At 30.5% G+C, this 10,491-nt stretch overlaps 1 protein-coding gene across 1 annotated transcript; it reads right to left on the minus strand.

Moving 5' to 3' along the window:
• Positions 1-770: 770 nt before the first annotated feature.
• Positions 771-5,162, minus strand: LOC107643343 (protein CLAVATA3 INSENSITIVE RECEPTOR KINASE 1). The gene is made up of 11 exons (XM_021123385.2): positions 4,242-5,162; positions 3,840-3,972; positions 3,631-3,702; positions 3,294-3,437; positions 3,104-3,175; positions 2,937-2,996; positions 2,743-2,834; positions 2,493-2,639; positions 1,993-2,334; positions 1,495-1,886; positions 771-1,345 (listed from the first exon to the last, which is right to left on the minus strand). Exons 1-11 carry the CDS (start codon positions 4,342-4,344, stop codon positions 1,028-1,030), a joined length of 1,875 nt encoding a protein of 624 aa, XP_020979044.1. The 5' UTR covers positions 4,345-5,162; the 3' UTR covers positions 771-1,027.
• Between the last annotated feature and the right edge of the window lie 5,329 nt (positions 5,163-10,491).

Raw genomic sequence — 10,491 nt, forward strand, 5'->3', positions numbered from 1 at the left:
AAATAAAAATTATTTAATAATTATTAAAACATTTAAAAAAACATATTTTGTTGATATGACTTATGAGTGTAGGTTTTTTTTTTTCTATTGTTTGGATCTGATGTATGAACCCCTTTAACCCCTTCTTAGTTGGGTGTTGCAAACTGTTCTTATCAAAAAAGGAAAGGAAAAATGACACCGTAGTTCTAGTTCTAGCCGACGTCTCATATTCTCAGGCAAAACCGCGAAACTCCAATTGTCCAAGAGTGTCATAAAGGGAAATGTTCTTATGTATAGCCACTATTAGCAAGATTGGAAGAGGAGACATGTCGAACCGCCTGCACTAAGGCCGCCATAATCCTGTTCCTCGCTAAGAAGGGGTTCACTTTGGGCAACCGGCCTCAAATTGCCCCAGCCAAACTTAAAACCAATTAAATCCATTCATGACTTGCTAATATTTCTTTTAAGTGTTTCATGTATTTTCTTTTTTGCCTTGTTTTACCAATAGTACTTCCATCTTTTTGTTTAAGAAAAAAATGTGAAGTTTCTATGACTCAACAAGGAAAAACAAACGGGTAAAGATTGAGACCTAACATAGTTCTTAACTAAGAAGTAGTATTCTATGACTCTTAACATTTATTCATTACTCGTCAACTGCACTCTTCCAAGCATTGCATGGTTTCATTATGGTTTAGGGTTTTATCTGTGATGAGTTATGACTTATGAGTCAACAAACCTCAGATTCAAAAGTGGATTGCTTGGCCACCAAGGCAAAATAGAATACACTCATATAAGCGAAACTAAGTACAATTTTTTATATAATATGAATCAAAATTTTTCTTACACAACTAAGACATCCCAACAAAGAAGATACATACTTATACATGACCTTTTTCTCATTCATTTTGTTTTCTTTTTACACATCAATACAAGCATTACATTACATTACAAAGCTATCAACACCAATTACAATGTCGTTCTTTAACCATTTTGAAACTACACCTTTTTTAAATAGTGGGAGCTATAGTGGAAAACCAAGATGTTTTTGTCACCTAGGGCCAGAAAGCTCCATAGCTTCTACTATGAGTGAAGATTCCTCTATAAAATCCGAATATCTTTGAGGGTGGCTTTCGCAAGACCTGAATCTTGGTGTCTCAATCCTCTGTGAGGCTTCCCATCTCTCGGCTAAGCCGTCTCCTTCCAACATCTTCAATATGTCCGACATCTTGGGACGATGAGAAGGATTGAATTGTGTGCACAAGAGTGCAACCTGAACCATTTCTTCTAATTCGACACGGTCAAAGTTTCCCTTTAGATCTTTGTCAACCATTTGATTTAGTCTTCCATCCTGATGGAGCTTCTTAACCTGAAAGAAGTTGTTTGATTCATGTTAAACGAAACATCTGTGATTGAAAGAGAAACAAAACTTATCATTTAAGAATTGCAGTTTAGATAGTCAAGTTCGCAAAATGAGTTGAGGAATATAGAGGATAGACAGCTGGGGGAACAGAGTACCCAATCAAGCATTACGCCTTTCTGGTTTGCTGCTCGCCCGAAATCTAGAGCCTTATGACCTGTGATCAGCTCAAGCAGCAAGATTCCAAACCCGAATACATCGGTCTTCTCCGATGACTGACCTGTGGATAGGTACTCAGGAGCAATGTGACCAACTGTGCCTCGCACAGCAGTGGTCACATGGGAATCTCTGTGGTCCAGAAGTTTAGCTAAACCAAAATCGCCAACAACAGCTTCAAAGTCTTCATCTAGCAATATGTTGGCGGCTTTCACATCCCGGTGAATAATCTTAGGATCACATTGCTCGTGCAAATAGACCAACCCTCTTGCTGTACCTAATGCTATTCTCTTCCGCCTTGTCCAATCTAAAGCAGGCTGACCATGAATATGATCTGGTTCATAAATCCAAAACCAATGCAAAGTTAGGTAAGCTTCAAATTATGACTCAGTCTCGAATACAAGCAGCTTAAGAAAATGGCTGCTTAACAGTGAGCTAACCTTTCAATCTAGAGGCAACACTGCCATTAGCCATATACGGATAAACAAGGAGCCTTTCATTCTGAGTACTGCAAAATCCGCAAAGCCTCAGAAGGTTCCGGTGGACAGCTAAACTTATCGTCTCAACTTCTGTCTGAAACTGGATCTCACCACCTGCTGCATTGTAGTCCTTCAACCTTTTAACGGCTACAATAGTCCCATCGTTCAAGCTCGCCTTGTAAACTATTCCAAAGCCACCTCTACCTAGGATATTCTTTGAGTTGAAATGGTCTGTTGCGGCTCGAAGCTCTTTGAACGTGTACCTCTTTAAATGGCCAAGGCGCACCTCTGGATCATATTGCTCTGCAAAGTAGGAAAATGTTACTTAAAATGCTCCGAACATTAAGCTTACGATCATCAGATTCTTTACAAAATTTGCAACAAGGTTTATATATATGGTATGAAAGATAAAAGGAGACAAGTATAAAATGAAACCAAGGGAAACTTGAGTGATGACTAACCATTAACGTCAAAGAAAATCTGTTTGTTGTGTCTATATCGCCACCAAACAAGGAACACAATAATTATCACGAAGACGAAGGCAGCACCAAAACTTGCACTAAAAGCAATAGCCACATGATGGCTTTTCTTACTACCATCTGATTGAGCTACATAAACAAAAGTCACCACATCGAAACATGTCATAAATAGTTATAAAAAGGTAGTTAACGTAGCTGAAAGTAGAGTTCAAAACACATAAATCATCTCAACCTCTTAGTGCATCTGGAGGGAAGGAAAGTGGCTCTGGTAAAGTAGAACAGTTGTTGGATTTCGGACCACAAATTAACGGATTTCCGACAATCCTGGAAGTATATAATCAATCAAGAAATTACTACACCAATTTTTTGTTAACTTGAATATAGAGCTAAAGTCAACATTTAACTAGAAACGCTAAATGAGCTTACTTTAATGTTCTTGCTGGTATTCTTGGCAGGGAACCACTCAGATTATTGTAGGAGAGGTCTCTACATATATTTTTCAATTCATTACAGTTAGTATTCAATTTTATACCTAGAAATCAATAGTTTTGTAAGGAAAAGATAACATTAATGCCAAGGTAACAAAGACCTACACAAGTGTTAAACCTTCTATGTTGCTTAAAGACTGAGGGCACGGTCCTGTAAGGCTGTTATTATTCAACCGCCTAGCACCAACAAGGACACATTAAATAGAGTAAGAAACCAAATTTCATAAGTCAGAATAGAAATAAGTATCAAACACAATACTTTGAACAGTTAGAATCTGTAATATAGGTAACTTACAAATAATTCAGGTTCTTGAGGCCTCCCAAAGAATTCGGTATCTCGCCACTAAAATCGTTATTGGAGAGATCAAGTGTCTGAAGCTTTTCTAGGCTTCCAATTGCTGTAGGAATCTGACCGGAAATTGCATTGTTCTGAAGCAACCTGTACCAATTAAGCATCACTGTAACTGCCTCTACTTTGAGTGAATATAAGTTTATAATAAATCAAAGCACCAAAGAATTTGAAAATAAAGATTCATTCAATCAATAAGAGCAAAGGCAACTGATTCAGAGCTGAACCAAATTCCAAAGCAAGAACTACACAAGAGACTTAAACGAAAATCCGGACGACTTACACAGATTGTAAGTTAGTAAGGTTTCCAACCCAAGGAGATAGAGTACCAGACAAGTTCTGACTAGGCATTCCCCTGATATGAAAAGAAAAGATCTTTAGAAGAAAGAAAAAATAATTCAAACTACTCAAATTTGTTTGGTTCATTTTCTTATATAAATATCTTGAAACTTGTTTGCTACTTTCATAAAACACTTCAAAATCTAAACTTACAATACTGAAACAGAGCCATCAAGGTTACAAGTAATCATCCTCCAGCTGCAAGGATCAACAGAATTACTATCCCAATTCTCCAGGACATTGTGAGGATCATCCAATTCATTCTTTATCGCCATCAAAGCTAGAACTGTTCAGTGAAGAAACAGAAAGAAGGGTAAGAACTAAAACCTCCCATCAATTGATTCACTTGAGAATATGCCACTATGTAACGGGTAATGAGGAAGTACTTAAGAGTTAAGATTCTCAAGGCAAAAAAGAAAAGGAAATAACAAGTCGCAGAATAGCATCATCATCAATCCTTCAGCTATCATTCCTAGTAATTTCCAGCATAATTAACTTGACCAAAGATCAAAATGAAAAAGGGAAGGGGGGAAGAAAATTAAAGAAAAGGTTAACCTTCATAGTTTATGCCAGAAGGAGAAAGAACAGCAGCAGAAATCTCCATCATCAACAGAAGAAGTGAACATAACAGCCATGAAACCAATCTGGTATGTTCCATGCTGTATTCTCAATTCAGTAACAATGCCTTCCTCCACACAAAAAACAAAAAAAAAACACACTAGAAAGTTCTCAAAGCCACCATAAGTCACAATTGGACTTTGTCATTCTTGTTTCAAACGGTGGTTGAGTCTGCATCATCTTATCCACACCAAAAAAAGGAAAAAGCCAATCTTTGGAATCAGATTCCCATAAAGCACAAAACCACTCTCACCAAAACAGCAACTTTGCTTAAGACCCAATTCATATAACCGCATAAGTTCAAAACCAACAGAACCCAGATGCCAAAATTGCTACTTTTCTTCTTCCCACCACTGAAACCAACTTGGAAATGGAGAATTTGAATCCAACTAGGACAAATTATCAAGTGAGTGAGCTCAAAAGAGCAAAACCATCCCCAAAAATATATATAATATAAAAAAATAAAGAACAAAACTTTCTTAATATTTTATATCAGTGAGAACAAAGAAACAGCACTTTAAGCCTGAAATTCTGAGATCCTTGAGATCTGTGAGTGATGGGGTTTGGTTCCTATGAGGTTTGGACATTCCCCACAAATTCCATGTGAGCCTTGTCGTTGTTGGTTTTCTAGCTTAGTTTCCATTGATACCACCATTATCTTCTTCTTCTTCTTTTCCTCTTAGCTTGTTGCAGTTGCAGAGAATAAAAGGTAGCTTAGGATTTGGGAGCATGAAACACACTCACGACCAAAGAACCAAACAAATGCGCCAAAGTGGAAGCCAATATAGATGGAAAATCAGTAACCAAATTTGTATAAACGATGACAACGTTTTAAAAACTTAATTTTGATACTGGTGTAAAATCATTCAACCAAATTATATAATTGATTAAATCTATGAACATTGAATAATATTTTTTTAATGTTAATGTGCCAATAAAAGATATATTTTTTTTTAAAAAAATTATATGTATTATATTATTTTTTTTTATTTTATTGTATACATGATACATAATAGAATATAATAATATCATTTAATCTATATAACCAATTCACTTGATGAGATTTTGTTATTGTATATTATTTTTTTTGTGTATTTTTTATGTATATTTTTATTTTGAATATTAAAAATAATTGGTAAAAAATAAGAATAGATGATTTATTTTTTATACTGTTAAAAATATAAAAAAAATATATGAAAAAATTGGCATAAATATTTTTGGACAATGTTAATGATCAATAAAATTTATTATTTTTATTAATATTTAATTAATAAAAATATTTTTATATTAAATTTTAAATTTTAATAGTATAAGAATAAAATATTAATCTAAAGTATTAACTAATATTAATAAAAATATTAATTTTCTAATAGTTTATTTATTTTTATTTTTTGAAGAAATAGAAAATTTATTAATTATTTTAAAAGAGTTAAGAATTAAATTAATTTATTTAAAAACTAAAATTGGTCTTTTTTTTTATTAGAGTGAAGGGATGTGTGGGATCAGAGGTGGCAAAACGGGTCGAGTCCGTCGGACCGATCTGCTAAACTCGCTAAAAAAGGCGGGTCGGGCTAAGATTTGAAGCCCGCCAAATTAAAAAAGCCCGCCAAACCCGCATCGCCAATTTGGCGGGTTTTGACGGGTTTTGGCGGGGCGGGCCGGTCCGCCGGGCGGAAGATTTTTACTTTTATTTTTTTTATTAAATAAAAAGTGTGATTACTATTATAAAATTAATAATTATAGAATTTTTAAATACTTTTTTTTCATTTTTTGTTTTTATTCTTCTTTTAGTTATTAACTTTATTTATTTTATTTTACAATTTTGTATATATGCTCAAATTATGTGACTTATTTTTAAAAATAAAGATGATTCTATTGACAAATATTATTTTGAACAATTTTATTGAAGTTAAAAATTAAAAAAAATAATAAAAAAATTATATTATAATTTGACTATTTTTTATTTGTATTTAATTTTTTAATGATTATTTTTTGGTTAATTTTAATGAATTTTATTTAAAAAAAAAAAGAAGTGGACTAGCCCGCCAATCCGCCGTAAAGTGGAGCGGGCTAGCATTTTGAACCCATTTTAGTTGACGGGACGGACTGATTCGCTCCGTTTATAGGGTGGACCTAGGCGGGGCTGGATGGATTGGGGTGGATCGGCCCGCTTTGCCACCCCTACGTGGGATTGATGAGAGAGAAGAATGGTGAGTAAGACGTGTGTTTTTGTGTTATAATGCAAAAAGAAAATAAAGAAAAAAAAAAATCTTTTGTTGCAGGTAAAGTATTGACAGGTCACGTGGTTGGATTGTCCCCTCTTTTGTTTGCTTTTGGCTTGAACCTGAAAATTATAAATTTTTTTTTTATTATTTCAGAATTTTTGGGAAAAGAAATATAAATACGAGTGAGTGAAACAAATCACATTCTGCAACCTACAGCAGATCAGATGATGCCCCCACTATGCTAAACTGCGCCTCATATTTTTTTTATGTCACCTGATAAAAGTAAAATAACTTCTCAAAATATTTAAATCAAATTTAATTAATTTAGAAACTGTTTCAGTCAATGTGATTAAACTTGGTTAGCTAACATTTTCTTGGTGTCATTTTCATATCCATGTATATATGCTAACTTCCTCTCTCTAATTCGTTGATTTTCCTTGCCATTTATTATTTATATACAAATTTGGAAACTCTCAGTTCTTTAAATGATTCTCTCTCTGCATTTCATTGATGTAATGATGTAGTATATCATATAGGTATAGACTATAGTGACCATTGTACATTACTATGAACATTTGATCAGCACAATAATTATGGGCATCATAATAAATAAAGAAAAAATAAATAAATTTTTTATTTTTTTTATCTGTAAATATTTAAGTTTTAAAAATGTATACATATCTTTTTAATCTTTTTAAATTTAAAAATTTGTACATATTTAAACTCTTAAATTTATACACAAAAAATATATAATATATATATATATATATCAAAATTTTATACCTATAAATTAATATAATTTATATTTATATTTTTTTAAATTTATATATATAAATTAATAAAATTTATTTATTTAAAATAATTTAATATTTATACTAATTAAATAATAATAAAAAATACTAAAAATAGTTGTTTCAAGAGTTTTTCATAAAATAAAATAGAAGTGAAAAGGATAGTGCTAAAGTACGCGGAGGGTGGAGGCGCAAAGTAGCAGGTGCAACTGTGAAGTGTGAAGTGTGAAGTAGTTGTTTATTGGAAAGCGTTAGAGAGAATGGAATCTCTTGTGTACGCCTGCCGCGACATCCGCCTCACACTTTGCTCATATATAAACTACTGTTTCTACAATAAAAATAAAATTTACGACATTAATAATTAGAATTTCTTTTCATCCATGCTTTATAAATAAGTGAAATTAGTTTTATCCTTATGAAACATCATTTTTATGTGATGAAAATATTTAGATATTAATTTTATTGAAAATAAATAATAATTTTTAAATATTTTTACTAAGTAAAAAATATTATATTTTTATTAACTAAAATAATTTCAACTCTTTATTTATTATATTCTCACCTTTTTATTTTAGTATTCTATTGATCTTCTTTTCACATGTCTAAATCACTTGAGACGTAATTCTACTATCTTTTTTACATTAGGTGCTACTCCAACTCTTTCTATTATATATTCGATTCTTATTCTATCTAAACCTATATGACTACTCATCTATTTCAATATCTTTATTTCTGTCACACTTAGTTCATTCTCTCTTTTGGTCGCTCAATATTCTATACCATAAAGTATAGTCGATTTAAAAATAGTGCGATAAAATTTACTTTTAAATTTTAAAGGTAATTTTTTGTTACATATAACACACTCCATCATTTTGACCAACCTATTTGAATAACTATCTATGTGATGTTGATATAAATAAATCTAATTACTTATTTTTATATCGGAAAAAAACTTGAGTTTAAGCCTAAAGATTTTTCATCCATGCTTTTAACATTGTCTCTGTTAATTTCTGTTTGGGCTATATACACGTGCTGTAGGCAGGGTTTTATTTGTCCCTTTAAAAGGAGTAGTGGCAGAGTTTGGTTGATACCTATCCCCACACCTATTCCTCCTTTTAGCCAGCTACCTACCTGTGTTGGTTTGAGGTTTGATACTCTAATTTGTTGCAATTTAGTTTACTAATCTCGGAGAGATTATATTATGTGAGATATAATCATAATAATTATTGAAATGCGCAAAACTACTCCATGGGTATTTTTGTCGCATTGGGAAAGCTGAATATTCTTCCGCATATTTATGTGCTTTTAATTTGTTTAATATTAGTGCTAATTCTTTTCCTTTTTAACTAGAAATTGGAGTGTGCTCAATACAATGCTCAAGCTAAGCCTTATATAGCTTTGGGAATTGAAAATTGAATATGGCTACTATATATGCATTGCTACACAACGGTGAATGAAGTTAAACTTGGATTCACGTTATCACATCATCGCATAAATAAACGGTTTCCTTAGGAAACTGTGTTTTTAAGATATTACAGATTAATAATTTTTACTTAAAAATGTTAAAAAAAAATTATTCATGTTAATTCAAATGTAAGATAAGTATAAAAAATATTTATTATCTAATATATTTTTCTTTTTGTCAATAATCAACTATAAAACGTAAATATTTTGCTGAGTTATCATGTTCGTATAGTATATCGGACATATTTTGAACATAATATTCATCTGACATATAAATACCATTACGTATATGTGTATGCGACCTTATTCTTAACATCTATTCTTAAAATAAGTTTAGAAATAGTATATATTATTATTTATTAAAATAAAAATATTTTAAATACTTAATATAATAAAAAAGATATTAAAAATAATTAAAAAATTAATTTATATTAAATATCAATAAAATATCAAAATATAACTATAATTTATCTAAAAATAATTTATATTTTATGTATATGTTGTATTCTCGTGTCTTTTAAATATTTAAAATTTGTACATCTACCTATCCTATATCATATCGCATTCCGTATCCATATTTGTGTTAATCTCTGTGTATCATAAATAATTAAGCAATACAATTTATAAACGTTTTTGATAATTAAGTCCAATCAAAATTATACAAACTTAGAAAAAATATGTACATCTATCATATGATTTTTGGTAATAAAATAATAAATGAGTAAATGTTAAAATAGAACAATATTCTTTAAAAATAAATATTAACTGATAAAGTTTTTTTTTTTTGAGTATTTGTCCTTCCATTTATTTTAATTTTACTCCAAAATTAAATTTGACAAAGAAAGAAAATTCAAGAGCACATATATGTCTTTAGAATTTGGTTCCTTCACCTTGTGGTGAAGATTGTACAAACTAGAAATATTATTAGGAAATATATGAGTTCTTTGTCACTGTTTTAATATATATTATTCAGTTATCACTGTGGATTTTTTTTTTTTGGTCAGTTGCTGATGTTAGAATGTGAGTCTATGCTTATTTAAAAATTTTATATGAGGTAAGATTCAAACAAAAAATATGAGAAATAGAGAGTAATTTGACTATTACTAGATTAAGCTGCTTCTTGTTGTATATTATATTTTTTTAAGATAATTTATATAAATAAATTGAATAAAAAAATTATACAGATATTTTAAATTAAATTTGGTTATATGTATATTTTTGTTTGATTTGATTTACTATATATATGTTGTATTAATAATAAATTAAATCAACTTAATTTAATAATTAATTAATAACTAAAAATAATAAATGGATTCTCTAGTATTCTTCTTAATTTAATTATTCTAAAATAACAAAGGAATCTACCTTATGGAAAAGCAAATCCCATGTGTCGGAAGCTCAATCATTGGAACATTCTGTAGAGTCTACGCACAAAACCTTTACTTCATTTCCATCATTCCATTAGAAAACAATATACTAACAAATTGCTAATAATTAATATATTTAATGCGATAAATTATTTGATTCCCGGTTATTATTTACTCCAAAAAGTTTTATTAAAACTTAAAAAGGAATATTTTTCAATCTATTTTCAGTTAACTTTATGATTATGAGAGATAGGGATGGATTAGATCTTTAAATAAGACTCAAATTCGTTACGAATTAGTCATTAACATGTGAGATTGAAAAATATTGTAAACAAAAAAA

The sequence above is a fragment of the Arachis ipaensis genome, chromosome B5 (genome assembly GCF_059453495.1).
Source record: "Arachis ipaensis isolate K30076 ecotype BB chromosome B5, ASM5945349v1, whole genome shotgun sequence".
NCBI lineage: Eukaryota > Viridiplantae > Streptophyta > Magnoliopsida > Fabales > Fabaceae > Arachis > Arachis ipaensis.

Coding starts and splice junctions, on each gene's coding strand:
- LOC107643343 (XM_021123385.2), bottom strand. CDS start 4,344: ATGGAACATACCAGATTGGTTTCATGGCTGTTATGTTCACTTCTTCTG. Junction 3,176..3,293: donor CTCAAGAACCTGAATTATTT/GTAAGTTACCTA, acceptor TGTTGGTGCTAG/GCGGTTGAATAATAACAGCC. Junction 2,335..2,492: donor GATTTTCTTTGACGTTAATG/GTTAGTCATCAC, acceptor CCTACTTTGCAG/AGCAATATGATCCAGAGGTG.